General features: G+C 44.2%; 1 protein-coding gene across 5 annotated transcripts in view; it reads left to right on the forward strand.

Moving 5' to 3' along the window:
* LOC112233735 (radixin) overlaps positions 1–18314 on the forward strand; it is a 64200-nt gene that overhangs the window by 37931 nt on the left and 7955 nt on the right. For 4 of the 5 annotated variants that reach the window (XM_024401547.2, XM_024401548.2, XM_024401549.2 and 1 more), the window contains exons 3-10: positions 4494–4577; positions 11143–11361; positions 12826–12977; positions 13393–13476; positions 13578–13724; positions 14001–14097; positions 15121–15284; positions 15747–15877. In XM_024401547.2, the coding sequence (XP_024257315.1) occupies positions 4494–4577; positions 11143–11361; positions 12826–12977; positions 13393–13476; positions 13578–13724; positions 14001–14097; positions 15121–15284; positions 15747–15877 (1078 nt within the window). Of the gene's footprint in view, positions 1–4493; positions 4578–11142; positions 11362–12825; positions 12978–13392; positions 13477–13577; positions 13725–14000; positions 14098–15120; positions 15285–15746; positions 15878–18314 lie in introns of those variants that run through there. The other variant, XM_024401550.1, reaches the window with a different exon arrangement.

Here is an 18314-nt window from a genome sequence, read left to right on the forward strand (position 1 = left end):
CACAGCCTACTTCGCCAAACGGGTGATTTTAACAAGCGCATTCACGAAAAAAGCACTGTCGTTGCACCAATGTGCACCTAACCATACACATCAATGCCTTACTTAAAATCAATACACAAGTATATTTTTAAACCTGCAAATTTAGTTAATATTGCCTGCAAACATGAATTTATTTTAACTAGGCAAATTGTGTCACCTTTCTTGCGTTCTGTGCAAGCAGAGTCAGGGTATATGCAGCATTTTGGGCCGCCTGGCTCGTTGCGCACTGTGTGAAGACCACTTCTTCCTAACAAAGATTGTAATTAATTGGCCAGAATTTTACATAATTATGACATAACATTGAAGGTTGCGCAATGTAACAGCAATATTTAGACTTAGGGATGCCACCCGTTAGATAAAATACGTAACGGTTCCGCATTTCCCTGAAAGAATAAACATATTGTTTTCGAAATTATAGTTTCCGGATTTGACCATATTAATGACCTAAGACTCGTATTTCTGTGTGTTTTTATTATAATTAAGTATGGTTTGATAGAGCAGTCTGAGCGATGGTAGGCAGCAGCAGGCTCGTAAGCATTCATTCAGACAGCACTTTCGCGCATTTGCCAGCAGCTCTTCGCTGTGCTTCAAGCATTGCACTGTTTATGACTTCAAGCCTATCAACTCCCGAGATTAGGCTGGCAAATACTGAAGTACCTATTAGAACAACCAATAGTCAAAGGTATATGAAATACAAATGATATAGAGAGAAATAGTCCTGTAATAACTACAACCTAAAACTTCTTACCTGGGAATATTGAAGACTCATGTTAAAAGGCACCACCAGCTTTCATATGTTCTCATGTTCTGAACAAGGAACTTAAACGTTAGCTTTCTTACATGGCACATATTGCACTTTTACTTCTCCAACACTTTGTTTTTGCATTATTTAAACCAAATTGAACGTTTCATTATTTATTTGAGACTAAATGGATTTTTATTGATGTACTATATTAAGTGAAAATAAGTGTTCATTCAGTATTGTTGTAATTGTCATTATTATATATATATATATATATATATAATATATATACTGCTCAAAAAATAAAAGAAACACTAAAATAACACATCCTAGATCTGAATGAATGAAATATTCTTATTAAATACTTTTTTACATAGTTGAATGTGCTGACAACAAAATCACACAAATTATCAATGGAAATCAAATTTATCAACCCATGGAGGTCTGGATTTGGAGTCACACTCAAAATTAAAGTGGAAAACCACACTACAGGCTGATCCAACTTTGATGTAATGTCCTTAAAACAAGTCAAAATGAGGCTCAGTAGTGTGTGTGGCCTCCACGTGCCTGTATGACCTCCCTATAACGCCTGGGCATGCTCCTGATGAGGTGGGGGATGGTCTCCTGAGGGATCTCCTCCCAGACCTGGACTAAGCATCCGCCAACTCCTGGACAGTCTGTGGTGCAACATGGCGTTGGTGGATGGAGCGAGACATGATGTCCCAGATGTGCTCAATTGGATTCAGGTCTGGGGAACGGGCGGGACAGTCCATAGCATCAATGTCTTCCTCTTGCAGGAACTGCTGACACACTCCAGCCACATGAGGTCTAGCATTGTCTTGCATTAGGAGGAACCCAGGGCCAAACGCACCAGCATATGGTCTCACAAGGGGTCTGAGGAGCTCATCTCGGTACCTAATGGCAGTCAGTCTACCTCTGGCGAGCACATGGAGGGCTGTGTGGCCCCCCACACCATGACTGACCCACCGCCAAACCGGTCATGCTGGAGGATGTTGCAGGCAGCAGAACGTTCTACACGGCGTCTCCAGACTCTGTCACGTATGTCACATGTGCTCAGTGTGAACCTGCTTTCATCTGTGAAGAGCACAGGGCGCCAGTGACGAATTTGCCAATCTTGGTGTTCTCTGGCAAATGCCAAACTTCCTGCACGGTGTTGGGCTGTAAGCACAACCCCCACCTGTGGACGTCGGGCCCTCATACCACCCTCAAGGAGTCTGTTTCTGACCGTTTGAGCAGACACATGCACATTTGTGACCTGCTGGAGGTCATTTTGATGGGCTCTGGCAGTGCTCCTCTTGCTCCTCCTTGCACAAAGGCGGAGGTAGCGGTCCTGCTGCTGGGTTGTTGCCCTCCTACGGCCTCCTCCACGTCTCCTGATGTACTGGCCTGTCTCCTGGTAGCGCCTCCATGCTCTGGACACTACGCTGACAGACACAGCAAACCTTCTTGCCATAGCTCACATTGATGTGCCATCCTGGATGAGCTGCACTACCTGAGCCACTTGTGTGGGTTGTAGACTCCGTCTCATGCTACCACTAGAGTGAAGGCACCGCCAGCATTCAAAAGTGACCAAAACATCAGCCAGGAAGCATAGGAACTGAGAAGTGGTCTGTGGTCACCACCTGCAGAACCACTCCTTTATTGGGGGTGTCTTGCTAATTGCCTATAATTTCCACCTGTTGTCTATTCCATTTGCACAACAGCATGTGACATTTATTGTCAATCAGTGTTGCTTCCTAAGTGGACAGTTTGACTTCACAGAAGTGTGATTGACTTGGAGTTACATTGTGTTGTTTAAGTGTTCCCTTTATTTTTTTGAGCAGTGTATATAAAAATCGTCTGATTTAATTGGTATCGGCTTTTTTTTGTCCTCCAATAATCGGTATCGATATCAGCGTTGAAAAATCATCGTTCGACCTCTAACACATATTTGACAAATACTGACTGTTAGCACTTGATGGCATCTAGCAGCACCACAAAAGAATAGGCTTTAGATGGGGCAGGTGAACGTTCAACTACAACACTTCAAAAACATTTAACATGAGATCAAATATGAGGAATATGGCTCTGAACATATACAGCAACACCTTCCTATAGGCATTCCTGTCTTTTCTTAAGATGTTATATCTCTGTATTGCTACTGCTGTCTGCCTGTTCTGAGGCCTCTGTGTTCTATAGATGTGATTAAGATGGCGTATGTTTTCATTAACGGTTAAAGGGTCTTATGACTTTTAGCTTTGGCGCAGACAGAGATCTGATATCCTGGATTGCATTGGATTGATTCCATTATTGCCCCTTGTGCAAATCTGAAACACTTAATTTATTTCCTGTTTTGTCTCCATCTTTGGCCTACATCTCAGCTCCTAGAACAGAACTACACTGCACTATTCACTCCAAGTTCAGCTGGCATTGAGGATTTCTTTTTAAAGCGGTGAATAATTCAAACCCAGAGTTCTGTTTCTGTACCAGAGGAATTTACTCATTGACGCGCTAAAGCAGTGGTTTTCAATCCTGGTCCTGGGGACCCAAGGGGTGCACATTTGTTTTTGCCCTAGCACCACACACCTGATTCAAATCCTTTTGATGAGTTGATAATTTGAATCAGCTGTGTAGTGCTAGGGCAAAAACAAATGTGCACCCCTTGGGTCCCCAGGACCAGGATTTAGAACCAGTGCGCTAAAGGGCCATCAGAGAATCCTCAGTCAAATGGCTGCTGCTGCTATTCTGGTGCCAAATGACTGCTATTGTACCCTCTTTCTGTGAAGCTCAGTGCCTCAGGACGAGAGGAGAGGGGGAGAGAAATGGGACAGAGAGAGAGTGAGAGAGGGGATCATTTCAACAGAGCAAGTGTGACTCACTTAGATTCTGGCCCAGAGCACTTTCTGGCTTATTTTGTGTCTTATGAGCTGCATCATGTGAATTGACAGGAGTTTTTTGTGTGTGTGTTTCGTCTTCAGGGGGTATGTCTGTGGCACAGCCCTCTTGGATGCATCGTTGCGCAACTTTTTAATTTAAAAAATAATTATTTAACCTTTTATTTAACTAAGCAATCACATAAAGGGGTAGTTGACATCAATTCTAAAGTGAGAATGAGAGCCTGTCTGACTTGTGTGCTCGTGGCGTGCATATGGAGTGTGTGAGTAGATGTCCTACAAGAGGTTAGAGATATTTCTAGAAGAATGATAAGAAGTGGAGCACACACACTTACATGTCTTCAGCAGAAGACTGCACAGGTGCCCACTCAACACAGTCCGATAACTCCAACATCCACGTGAACACGTGTTAGGCTACAGTATATGCCGCTAAAGCCCTTGGCCCTCTCTTTTCAGTTACCCAGCAGTGGTGGTGTATCAGTGGACTCTCACATTTTACTGCTGTACATTAACAGTATGTGTTCTCTTCTCTCCAGCTGTGAGATGGAGGGATGCAGCTAAGGAGACTGGCTGAGGGGGAAGGGAGGGGGAGCATGCTGCCAAGTGGGTTCTGTGTGACACACATATCTGTGGAACATTAACATGTGTATCTGTTTCCTCTGAATTTGCTGTGCTCAAATTGGTCTCGTCAAAACCAGCACCTTGGAAGAGAATTACCCTGCTGTGCACAAATGTTTCCTCACCTTTTGCTCAAAGTACTGTCTGTGTTTATGAACATATGAGTTACTAATGGGTATTCTGTCTGTCTGTCTATGTAGATCAATGTGCGGGTCACCACCATGGATGCAGAGCTGGAGTTTGCCATCCAGCCCAACACCACCGGCAAACAGCTCTTTGACCAGGTAAGCATGGAGTTGACTTAGAACAGGCACACACACACTATAGAGGGTCAACGAGGCTGGGAGCTGGTCTAGTTAGAGCCTGTATGGGTATTGTCAGGAACAGAGAGGAAGAGACTGAGACAGAGAAACAAAGCAGTCATTGTGCAGAGCAGTGACAGAGAGAGGCCAGTGGAGACTGAGACAGAGAGGTGGGAGGCCAGTGTGTGTGTTGTGTGAAGAAAGGGCAGCTTTCAGTAGCAGAACTCGGGTGGGCTACAGGAGACTGCTGGAGCAGCAGAGAGGGATAGGCAGAGAGATGTAGAGACATTGTTTGCATGTGTTTCCCATGGAAGCTGATTGAGACAGGAAATGGCTATGTATGTGAGTCGAGGAAATGCTGATATTTGAAACCTTTTAACTCGTAATGTGGTTTACGTTGACAGTCAGTTCAATTTGCGACTCCATTCCAGTCCAAAGATTGTTAGAAAATAGTTATCTCTGTAGTGCTGGACTGGAGCCCAGCTCTGACTCAGCAGGCATCCTCTTCTGCTGACTGGAGCCCAGCTCTGACTCAGCAGGCATCCTCTTCTGCTGACTCTGCTGGTCACGCAGGCAGAGTCATATCAGTGGACACACTGGACTCCAATGACACACTCAGTCACTGGACTCCAATGACCTTTACTTACACTCTTGCATGCACACCATGTGATAATCGCTACAACACACACAAAGACACACACACTACAAGATACTCTGTTGCATTTTCTACAAAATAATTTCTCTCTAACTCACTCACTCTGTCTGTCTGTCTGTCTGTCTGTCTGTCTGTCTGTCTGTCTGTCTGTCTGTCTGTCTGTCTGTCTGTCTGTGTGTCTGTGTGTCTGTGTGTCTGTGTGTCTGTGTGTCTGTGTGTCTGTGTGTCTGTGTGTCTGTGTGTCTGTGTGTCTGTGTGTCTGTGTGTCTCTGTGTCTCTGTGTCTCTTCCTAAAATCGTGATTTGTTCAAAGCACCGGAACTAATACTGCTTTTTGTCTAATGCATCCTGTTGTACCATGGCTGATCTATGGTACCATTTCTGTTGAACTGGTCTGTCCACGAGAGATGAAACTCAGCCTAACCTATGACCTGACCCATCACCTTATTATGTACAGTCGTGGCCAAAAGTTTTGAGAATGAGACTAATATTAATTTCACAAAGTTTGCTGCTTCAGTGTCTTTACATATTTTTGTCAGATGTTACTATGGAATACTGAAGTATAATTACAAGCATTTCATAAGTGACAATTACATGAAGTTGATGCAAATAGTCTATTTGCAGTGTTGACCCTTCTTTTCCAAGACCTCCGCGATCCACCCTGGCATGCTGTCAATTCACTTCTGGGCCACATCCTGACTGATGGCAGCCCATTCTTGCATAATCAATGCTTGGAGTTTTTCAGAATTTGTGGGGTTTTGTTTGTCCACCTGCCTCTTGAGGATTGACCACAAGTTCTCAATGGGATTAAGGTCTGGGGAGTTTCCTGGCCATGGACCCAAAATATCATTGTTTTGTTCCCAAAGCCACGTAGTTATCACTTTTGCCTTATGGCAAGGTGCTCCATCATGCTGGAAAAGGCATTGTTCGTCACCAAACTGTTCCTGGATGGTTGGGAGAAGTTGCTCTCGGAGGATGTGTAGGTACCATTCTTTATTCGTGGCTGTGTTCTTAGGCAAAATTGTGAGTGAGCCCACTCCCTTGGCGGAGAAGCAGCCCCACACATGAATTGTCTCAGGATGCTTTACTGTTGGCATGACACAGGATTGATGGTAGCGCTCACCTTGTCTTCTCCGGACAAGTTTTTTTGCTGCCCTTCTTGACACCAGGCCATCCTCTAAAAGTCTGGTCCTCACTGTGCACGCAGATGCACTCACACCTGCCTGCTGCCATTCCTGAGCAAGCTCTGTACTGGTGGTGCCCCGATCCCGTAGCTGAATCAACTTTAGGAGACGGTCCTGGCGCTTGCTGGACTTTCTTGGGCACCCTGAAGCCTTCTATACAACAATTGAACCGCTCTCCTTGAAGTTCTTGATGATCCGATAAATGGTTGATTTACGTGCAATCTTACTGGCAGCAATATCCTTGCCTGTGAAGCACTTTTTGTGCAAAGCAATGATGACAGTACGTGTTTCCTTGCAGGTAACTACTGTTGACAGAGGAAGAACAATGATTTCAAGCACCACCCTCCTTTTGAAGCTTCCAGTCTGTTATTCAAACACAATCAGCATGACAGAGTGATCTCCAGCCTTGTCCTCGTCAACACTCACACCTGTGTTAACGAGATAATCACTGACATGATGTTAGCTGATCCTTTTCTGGCAGAGCTGAAATGCAGTAGAAATGATTTTTTGTGATTCAGTTCATTTGCATGGCAAAGAGGGACTTTGCAATGAATTGCAATTCAACTGATCACTCTTCATAACATTCTGGAGTATTTGCAAATTGCCATCATACAAACTGAGGCAGCAGACTTTGTGAAAAGTAATATTTGTGTCATTCTCAAAACTTTTGGTCATGACTGTATTACTGCCCCCCATTAGTGACATCCCAAAAAAACACTTTTCAACACACATGGCTCCTAGCCTGGCCCATGCATGCTTTCTGAACCGAACACTAAAACTGAAACTAAATCATATTACAACAAAATAGATGTATTTTTAGACAGCTAAATAAAAACTAGCAAATCAGGTCTGAAATTCCAAATTCCAAATAAAATTCAGTAACATATTTAATCAATCTAATATGTATTTTCCCCAATAGCACAAAGAGGCTGCAGAGATAACAGAGAGAGCCTGCAGAGTTCTGTCTCACTATCCAGGTCTGTGCACAAACAATTCAAGCTCCTACTTTTAAAAATCCACCTTTCCAGAAACATGTCTCTCACCGTTGCCGCTTGCTATAGACCACCCTCTGCCCCCAGCTGTGCCCTGGACACCATATGTGAATTGATTGCCCCCCATCTATCTTCAGAGCTCGTGCTGCTAGGTCACCTAAACTGGGACATGCTTAACACCCCGGCCATCCTACAATCAAAGCTTGATGCCCTCAATCTCACACAAATTATCAATGAACCTACCAGGTACAATCCCAAATCCGTAAACACAGACACCCTCATAGATATTATCCTAACCAACCTGCCCTCCAAATACACCTCTGCTGTCTTCAACCAAGATTTCAGCGATCACTGGCTCATTGCCTGCACCCGTAATGGGTCTGCGGTCAAACGACCACCCCTCATCAATGTCAAACTCTCCCTAAAACACTTCAGCGAGTAGGCCTTGTAGCACAAACTCAAAAAGGTTCTGGGACACTATAAAGTCCATGGAGAATAAGAGCACCTCCTCCCAGCTGCCCACTGCACTGAGGCTAGGAAACACTGTCACCACCAATAAATCCACAATAATTGAAATTCTCAATTAACATTTTTCTATGGCTGGCCATGCTTTCCACCTGGCTACCCCTACCACGGTCAACAGCCCTGCAACCCCCACAGCAACTCGCCCACGCCTCCCCATTTCTCCTTCACCCAAATCCAGATAGCTGATGTTCTGAAAGAGCTGCAAAATCTGGAACCCTATAAATCAGCCGGGCTAGACAATCTGGACCCTCTCTTTCTAAAACGATCTGCTAAAATTGTTGCAACCCCTATTACTAGCCTGTTCAACTTCTCTTTCGTATTGTCTGAGATTACCAAAGATTGGAAAGCTGCCGCGGTCATCCCCCTCTTCAAAGGGGGAGACAGTCTAGACCCAAACTGCTACAGACATATCTATCCTAACCTGCCTTTCTAAGGTCTTTAAAAACCAAGTTAACAAACAGATTACCGACCATTTCAAATCCCACTGTACCTTCTCCGCTATGCAATCTGGTTTCAGAGCTGGTCGTGGGTGCACCTCAGCCACGCTCAAGATCCTAAATGATATCATAACCACCATTGATAAGAGACAATACTGTGCAGCCGTATTCATCGACCTGGCCAAGGCTTTTGATTCTGTCAATTACCACATTCTTATTGGCAGACTCAACAGCTTTGGTTTCTCAAATGACTGCCTTGCCTGGTTCACCAACTACTTCTCTGATAGAGTTCAGTGTGTCAAATCGTAGGGCCTGTTGTCCGGACCTCTGACAGTCTCTATGAGGGTGCCACAGGGTTCAATTCCCGGGCCGACTCTTCTCTAAATACATCAATGATGTCGCTCTTGCTGCTGGTGATTCTCTGATTTAGCTCTACGCAGACGACACCATTCTGTATACTTCTGGCCCTTCTTTGGACACTGTGTTAACTAACCTCCAGACGAGTTTCAACGCCATACAACTCTTCCTCCGTGGCCTTCATCTGCTCTTAAATGCAAGTAAAACTAAATGCATGCTCTTCAACAGATTGCTGCTCACACCTGGCCGCCCATCCATCATCTCTACTCTGGACGGTTCTGACTTAGAATATAGCCTCCTTCACTCATGCTGCCAAACATACCCTCGTAAAACTGACTATCCTACCGATCAACGACTTCGGTGATGTAATATACAAACTAGCCTCCAACACTCTACTCAACAAATTGGATGCAGTCTATCATGGTGCCATCCGTTTTGTCACCAAAGCCCCATATACTACCCACCACTGCGACCTTTACGCTCTCGTTGGTTAGCCCTCGCTTCATATTCTTCACAAACACACTGGCTCTAGGTCATTTACAAGTTTTTGCTAGATAAAGCCCCGTCACTGAAGCTGGAGACTCTTACTCCCTCCCTAGCTTTAAGCACCAGCTGTCAGAGCAGCTCACAGATCACTGCACCTGTCCATAGCCCATCTGTAAATAGCCCATCCAACTACCTCATCCCCATACTGTATTTATTTATTTTGCACCTTTGCAGCCCAGTATCTCTACTTGCACATTAATCTTATGCATATCTATCACTCCAGTGTTTAATTGCTATATTGTAATTACTTCACCACTATTGGCCTATATATTGCCTTACCTCCCTTACCTTACCTCATTTGCACACACTGTGTATAGACTTTTTCTACTGTATTATTGACTAATTACTGACTGCTTCTTCCCTAAATAGTTCTTGCATAGTTTGGAGGAAATTGGCTCCAATTAAGCGTTGCAAAAGGGAGTGATAGCCTTCCTCCTTCAAGATCTCTTTACCCTGTACAAATCTCCCACTTTACCACCATCAAAGCACCCCCAGACCATCATAATGCCTCCACCATGCTTGACAGATGGCGTCAAGCACTCCTCCAGCATCTTTTCACTTTTCACCTCAAACTTTAGATTTGTCTGTCCATAGCACCTTTTTCCAATCTTCCTCTGTCCAGTGTCTGTGTTCTTTTGCCCATCTTAATCTTTTCTTTTTATTGGCCAATCTGAGAGATGGCTTTTCTTTGCAACTCTGCCTAGAAGGCCAGCAACCCAGAGTCAGTCGCCTCTTCTTTGTTGACGTTGAAACTGGTGTTTTGAGGGTACTATTTAATGTAGCTGCCAGTTGAGGACTTATGAGGCGTCTGTTTCTCAAACTAGACACTCTAATATACTTGTCCTCTTGCTCAGTTGTGCACCAGGGCCTCTCACTACTCTTTCTATTCTGGTTAGGGCCAGTTTGCGCTGTTTTGTGAAGGGAGAAGCACAGTGATGTACGAGATCTTCAGATTCTTGGCAATTTTTCACATGGAATAGCCTTCAACCCCAGAACAAGAATAGACTGAGTTTCAGAAGAAAGTTATTTGTTTCTGCCCATTTTGAGCCTGTAATCAAACCCACAAATGCTGATACTCCAGATACTCAACTTGTCTAAAGAAGGCCAATTTTCAGCTGTGCTAACATAATTGCAAAAGGGTTTTATAATGATCAATTAGCCTTTTAAAATTATGAACTTGTATTCGCTAACACAACGTGCCATTGGAACACAGGAGTGATGGTTGCTGATAATGGGCCTCTGTACGCCTATGTAGATATTCCATTCAAAATCAGACGTTTCCAGCTACAATAGTAAATAACAACATTAACAATATCTACACTATTTTTGATCAATTTGATTTTAAAAAACAAGGACATTTCTAACTGACCCCAAACTTTTGAACGTGTGGGTGTGTGTGTGTATGACCGATGATAATGAAATAATAATAAAACACAAACAGGCCTCGTTCAATACAAGTGTGTGTTTGAGAGAATGGGGCCACAGAGGGAGTGAGAAATGGACCGAGTAAGATTGAGAGGAGAGTTAATGATGTGTTGTTAGTGAATGATGTCCCTGGTCAGCGGTGCTCTATTGACTGTAAATCACATCAGGCCTGATGGTTGAGCCGGCACCTGAGAGAACACACCCTCAGGGGCATTTCTGAGAGAGAGAAAGAGATGTCGTGTGAATGGAGAAAAGAGGAGTGTTGTAAAAAAGTGATGTTCTCCCACTTATGGGTGAAACAGTGAGGTGGCTCACACACTTGAGCCTCAATGGTGAGCAGGCTTTGGGCTAGGGTGAATCTGGGTTCTCAGTGCTATGTGAGGCCTAACCTGCTAATCATTGACGCACATTGTGTTTGTGTTTTCAGGTGGTGAAGACAGTGGGCCTCCGGGAGGTGTGGTTCTTTGGCCTGCAGTACACAGACAGTAAAGGCTACAGCACGTGGCTCAAACTCAACAAGAAGGTGACGCAGCAGGATGTGAAGAAGGAGAACCCTCTGCAGTTTAAGTTCAGAGCCAAGTTCTTCCCGGAGGACGTGTCTGAGGAACTCATCCAGGAGATCACACAGAGACTCTTCTTCCTGCAGGTAACACACACACACACACACTCATACTGAACAAAAATATAAACGCAACATGTAAATAGTTGGTCACATGTTTCGTAAGTAAGTGAGCTTTTCTCCTTTGCCAAGAACCCATCCACTTGACAGGTGTGGCATATCAAGAAGCTGATTAAACAGCATGATTATTTGCAGCTTGTGCTGAGAACAATAAAAGGCCACTTTAAAATGTGCTGTTTTGTCACACAACACAATGCCACAGATGTCTCAAGTTTTGAGGGAGCGTGCAATTGACATGCTGACTGCAGGATTGTCCACCAGAGTGGTTGCCAGAGAATTTAATGTTAATTTATCAACCATAAGCCGCCTCCAATGTTGTTTTAGAGAATTTGGCAGTACGTCCAACCGACCACGTAACCACGCCAACCCAGGACCTCCACATCTGGAGTCTTCACCTGCGGGATCCTCTGAGACCAGCCATCCGGGCAGCTGTGGGTTTGCTCAACTGAAAAGTTTCTGCACAAACTGTCAGAAACCGTCTTAGGGAAGCTCATTTGCGTGCTCATCGTCCTCACCAGGGTCTTTACCTGACCACAGTCCGGCGTCGTAACCAACTTCATTGGGCAAATGCTGAACTTCGATGGCCACTGGCATGCTGGAGAAGTGTGCTCTTCACGGATGAATTCCGGTTTCACTGTACCGGGCAGATGGCAGACAGCGTGTATGGCTTCGTGTGTGTGCGAGTGGTTTGCTGATGTCAACGTTGTGAACATAGTGCCCCATGGTGGCGGTGGGGTTATAGTATGGGCAGGCATTAGCTACAGACAACGAACACGATTGCATTTTATTAATTGCAATTTGAATGCACAGAGATACCGTGATGAGATCCTGAGGCCCATTGTCATTCCATTCATCCGCCACCATCACCTCATGTTTCAGCATGATAATGCACGATCCCATGTCACAATTCCTGGAAGCTGAAAATGCCCCAGTTCTTCAATCACCAGACATTGAGCATGTTTGGGATCCTCTGGATCGACTTGTACGACAGTGAGTTCCAGATCCCGGCAATATCCAGCAACTTTGCACAGCCATTAAAGAGGACTGGGACAACATTCCACAGGCCACAATCCACAGCCTGATCAACTTTATGCGAAGGAGATGTGCCACGCTGCATGAGGCAAATGGTGGTCATACCAGATACTGACTGGTTTTCTGATCCATGCTCCTACCTTTTTTTTAAAGGTATCTGTGACCAACCGATGCATATCTGTTTTCCCAGTCATGTAAAATCCATAGATTAGGGCCTAATGAAATGATTTCAATTGACTGATTTCCTTATATGAACTGTCACTGTAAAATCTTTGAAATTGTTGCATGTTACGTTTATTTTTGTTCAGTATTTATTGGTGTCCTTCATACTCACAATGTACATTGCAAATCCAAACAAAGTACTTAAACAAGTGTGTGTGTGTTCCCTGCCCATGCCAGGTAAAGGAGGCCATCCTGAATGATGAGAACTACTGTCCTCCAGAGACAGCTGTGCTGCTGGCCTCCTACTCTGTCCAGGCCAAGTACGCAGACTACAACAGAGACCTCCACAGGCCTGGCTACCTCACCTCCGACCGCCTGCTGCCACAGAGGTCCGTACCCCACACGCACCTCTCTCTCTCTGTCCCCTCTCTAACCCTCTCTGTACAGAAGAGACCTCCACATTTCCACCTTCACTTCCTCTGCCCCTCTCTGTCCCACTCAAAGAATACCAGGGGAAGAGTCTTGCTGTCATAGTAACTCAGAGAATCTCTATTGAAATTGCTCCTACAATGGTTGAGGAGTCTGGAATGTCCTGCTACTTAATGAATTCTCTCCATACTCCCCCGCTAGTGTGTGCTGGAGGGAGGGATTGTGTGCTTTTGTAAAGGAGTTGTTCTTCAGTAGAGTGGCTTGCCCCTCCCTCACTATAAATCTGTTCTGTCTTTTGATGCTAGGCCTCTAGTGTGGCCCTTTTTGAATAACCCTGGTTGAATAACCCTTTGTATGTTTTTGTGTGTCCTGCAGAGTCTTGGAGCAGCACAAGTTGACTAAGGAGCAGTGGGAGGACAGAATACAGACCTGGCATGAAGAACACAGAGGCATGCTCAGGTAGGGCTTTGTATAAGGGTCTATATGTGTGTTTCTTATTGAGTCTGTTAGTGTCAAACTTGCTTCTCTACACAAGTTGTAATGTGTGTTTGTGTCCACAGAGAGGACTCAGTGATGGAGTATCTGAAGATAGCCCAGGACCTGGAGATGTATGGCGTCAACTACTTTGAGATCAAGAACAAGAAGGGAACAGAGTTGTGGCTGGGTGTGGATGCGCTGGGACTCAATATCTACGAACACGAGGACAAGTGCGCAATACTGATATACAGTTTTTTGTTGTTGTTATTTTAGAGTGGAAGGTGGAATATGCCATTCATCCACTAAGGTGGAACGTAAGAGAGCATACCTGAGCATGGCCTTGTCAGATATACTCCATGACACTATCGCCCTCTGCTGGGCATGGATGGTGCCTCTAGCTTAATTTAATACTACACTGATATGGGTAGGTAGTTACCTTCACATGGCATAGTACTGTACTAGCATAGTGTTGAGACAGTCTGTATTTTTCCTTCCCTTCTCCCCAGGTTGACACCAAAGATTGGCTTCCCCTGGAGCGAGATCAGGAACATCTCCTTCAGCGACAAGAAGTTTGTCATCAAACCCATCGACAAGAAAGCTCCAGTAAGTCAGTCTACCAGGAAGGTAGGGTTAGGTTTAGGCTTAGTCAGTCTACCATGAAGGTAGAGTTAGGTTTAGGCTTAGTCAGTCTACCGGGAAGGTAGGGTTAGGTTTAGGTTTGGTCAGTCTACTGGGAAGGTAAGGTTTAGGGTTGGTCAGTCTACCGGGAAGGTAGGGTTAGGTTTAGGGTTAGTCAGTCTACCAGGAAGGTAGGGTTAGGTTTAGGGTTAGTCAGTCTACCAGGAAGGTAGGGTTAGGTTTAGGGTTAGTCAGTCAACCGGGAAGGTTGGGGAAGGTTTAGGGTTGGTCATTCTACTGGGAAGGTAGGGCTAGGTTTAGGGTTGGTCAGTCTACTGGGAAGGTAGGGATAGGTTTAGGGTTGGTCAGTCTACTGGGAAGGTAGGGTTAGGTTTAGGGTTGGTCAGTCTACTGGTAAGGTTGGGGAAGGTTTAGGGTTGGTCAGTCTACTGGGAAGGTTGGGGAAGGTTTAGGGTTGGTCAGTCTACTGGGAAGGTTGGGGAAGGTTTAGGGTTGGTCAGTCTACTGGGAAGGTTGGGGAAGGCGGGAGGAAACAATACAACACAATGTACAATAAACATTGATAATATAATAAAGACATTGCACTAATCTGTAAATTAGTCAAATGAGTGCTAAATTCCTTAAATGTAAAATTACCTGCAAAATGAGTCAACCCCTTTCTCTTTTCCTTTTCTCCCCTCCCTCCTCTTCCCTCCACTCCTTTCCTCCTTCCTCTCTCCTCCCTGCCTTCCTCTCCCTCCTCCTCTCCCCTCACTCCTCCTCTCCCCTTCCTCTGCCTCTCCCCTCCCTGCTCTGCCTCCCTCCTCCTCTCCCCCCTCCTCTTTTCCTCTCCTCTCCTCTTTCCTCTCCCATCCTCTTTTCCTCTCCCTTCCTCTTTTCCACTCCCTTCTTCTCCTACTCTCTCCTCCCTGCCTCTCCCTCATCTCCCCTCTCTCCTCCCTGCCTCTCCCTCCTCTCCCCTTTTTCTCTCCACTCCTCTCTCTATAGGATTTTGTGTTCTATGCCCCGCGGTTGCGGATCAACAAGCGTATCCTGGCGCTGTGCATGGGGAACCACGAACTGTACATGAGGAGGAGGAAGCCTGACACCATTGAGGTTCAGCAAATGAAGGCCCAGGCCAGGGAGGAGAAACACCACAAACAGATGGAAAGGTACAGAAAGAACACATGCAAACATGTAGTTGTGATTCTGACCAGAAGGGGGCAGCATTGTATAAAATATCTCTGTACCAGAGCTATATAAAGGGTTGATCTCTGTATTCCCTTGATTCCTCAAAGGAGGTGAGAAGAGCCGATATTGGGAATTACAGAAATACAATTGAAATATTAGGCCGATCCACCATCCTAACACTGCTCTCGTGTGTCTAATGAGGCTATTTAGAGACAGCTATGGACTGAATATCTCTGTATTGCTCTTATGTGCATTTTTGTGTTTTACCTTTTTGTAAAGCATCTTGAAGTTGCAGAAAGTTGCACCAGTGTTGTGATCATATTTTATACAACAAAATATTGAATGATATGAGTAAGATATTCAACAATTAATTACATTTAATTTGAATATATTATTAGCCCAGGCATTTTCATCAACTGAACTATGCCTCTTTTGTTTTACAGAGCCCAGCTAGAGAACGAGAAGAGAAAACGAGAGCATGCAGAGAAGGAGAGGGCGAAGATAGAGAAGGAGAAGGACGAGCTTGTCGAGAGGCTCAGACAGATTGAGCAACAGACGCTAAAGGCCCAGAAAGGTATCTACAGTTGAAGTTGGAAGTTTACATACACCTTAGCCAAATACATTTAAACTCAGTTTTTCACAATTCCTGACATTTAATCCTAGTAAAAATTCCCTGTATTTGGTCAGTTAGGATCACCACTTTATTTTAAGAATGTGGAATGTCAGAATAATAGTAGAGAGAATTATTTATTTCAGCTTTTATTTCTTTCATCATATTCCCAGTGGATCAGAAGTTTACATACACTCAATTAGTATTTGGTAGCAATGCCTTTAATTGTTTAACTTGGGTGAAACGTTTCGGGTAGCCTTCCACAAGCTTCCCACAATAAGTTGGGTGAATTTTGGTCCATTTCACCTGACAAAGCTGGTGTAACTGAGTCAGGTTTGTAGGCCTCCTTGCTCGCACACACTTTTTCAGTTCTGCCCACACATTTTCTATAGGATTGAGTTCAGGGCTTTGTGATAGCCACTCCAATACCTTTACTTTGTTGTCCTTAAGCCATTTTGCCACAACTTTGGAAGTATGCTTGGGGTCATTGTCCATTTGGAAGACCAATTTGCGACCAAGCTTTAACTTCCTGACTGATGTCTTGAGATGTTGCTTCAATATATCTACATAATTTTCCTCCCTCGTGATGCCATCTATTTTGTGAAGTGCACCAGTCTCTCCTGCAGCAAAGCACCCCCACAACATGATGCTGCCAACCCTGTGCTTCACGGATGGGATGGTGTTCTTTGGCTTGCAAGCCTCCCCCGTTTTCCTCCAAACATAACGATGGTCATTATGGCCAAACTGTTCTATTTTTGTTTCATCAGACCAGAGGACATTTCTCCAAAAAGTACGATCTTTGTCCTCATGTGTTGTCCTCATGTGCAGTTGCAAACCGTAGTCTTGGTTTTGGTTTTGGAGCAGTGGCTTCTTCCTTGCTGAGTGGCCTTTCAGGTTATGTCGATATAGGACTCGTTTTACTGTGGATATAGATACTTTTGTGCCTGTTTCCTCCAGCATCTTCACAAGGTCCTTTGCTGTTGTTCTGGGATTGATTTGCACTTTGATTTGCAAAAGTACGTTCATCTCTAGGAGACAGAATGCGTTTCCTTCCTGAGCGGTATGACAGCTGTGTGGTCCCATGGTGTTAATACTTGCGTACTATTGTTTGTACAGATGATCGTGATACCTTCAGGTGTTTGGAAATTGCTCACAAGGATGAACCAGAGTTGTGGAGGTCTACAATTGTTTTTCCTGAGGTATTGGCTGATTTCTTTTGATTTTCCCATGATGTCAAGCAAAGAGGCGCTGAATTTGAAGGTAGGCCTTGAAATACATCCACAGGTACACCTCCAATTGACTCAAATGATGTTAATTTGCCTATCAGAAGCTTCTAAAGCCATGCCATCCCTTTCTGGAATTTCACAAGCTGTTTAAAGGCACAGTCAACTTAGTGTATGCGAACTTTTGACCCACTGGAATTGTCATACAGTTAATTTATAAGTGAAATAGTCTGTCTGTTAACATTTGTTGGACAAATTACTTGTGTTATGCACAAAGTAGATGTTCTAACCGACTTGCAAACTATAGTTTGTTAACAAGAAATTTGTGGAGTGGTTGAAAAATTAGTTTTAACCTCTCTAGGCTAGGGGGCGGTATTTTCACATCCAGATGAAAAGCGTGTCCAAAGTAAACTGCTACTCAGGCCCAGAAGCTAGGATATGCATATTATTAGTAGATTTGGATAGAAAACACTCTGATGTTTCTAAAACTGTTTGAATGATGTCTGTGAGTATAACAGAACTTCTTTGGCTGGCGAAACCCCGAGGACAAACCATCTGGGAATTTTTGTTGTTGTTGAGGTGACAGTGTTTTCAATGTTTTTTCTATGCGGATCTAGATTTCTGAGGCACTTGCTTGCAGTTCCTATCGCTTCCACTGGATCTCAACAGTCTTTAGAAATTGGTTGATGTTTTTCCTTTGTGTAATGAAGAAGTAGGGCTTTTCAGAACGAGGGTTGAGTCTAGTGTACTGTTGTGGTTGGGACGCATGACCTGAAGCTCGCTCCACTTTGTTTTTATCCGCTATTGAACACAGTTTATCCCGTCTTAAATTGTATCGAATATTTATGTTAAAAACAACCTAAAGTTGTATTAGGAAAGTTGTTTGAACAAAGATTACAGGTAACTTATTAGATATTTTGAAGTCATGTTGAGCGAGTTGGAACCAATGTTTTTCTGTATCAAACGCGCCAAATAAATTGACATTTTGGAGATATAACGATATAATCGATATAAACTAACAAAATGACAATTTTTGATGTTTATCGGACATATTGGAGTGCCAACAGAAGAAGCTCTTCAAAGGTAAGGCATGAATTATATCGTAATTTCTGAGTTTTGTATCGCATCTGGCTGGATGAAATATTATTGTCTGTGTTTGTTTGATGGGGTGCTGTCCT

Source organism: Oncorhynchus tshawytscha, linkage group LG03, assembly GCF_018296145.1.
Source record: "Oncorhynchus tshawytscha isolate Ot180627B linkage group LG03, Otsh_v2.0, whole genome shotgun sequence".
Lineage (NCBI taxonomy): Eukaryota > Metazoa > Chordata > Actinopteri > Salmoniformes > Salmonidae > Oncorhynchus > Oncorhynchus tshawytscha.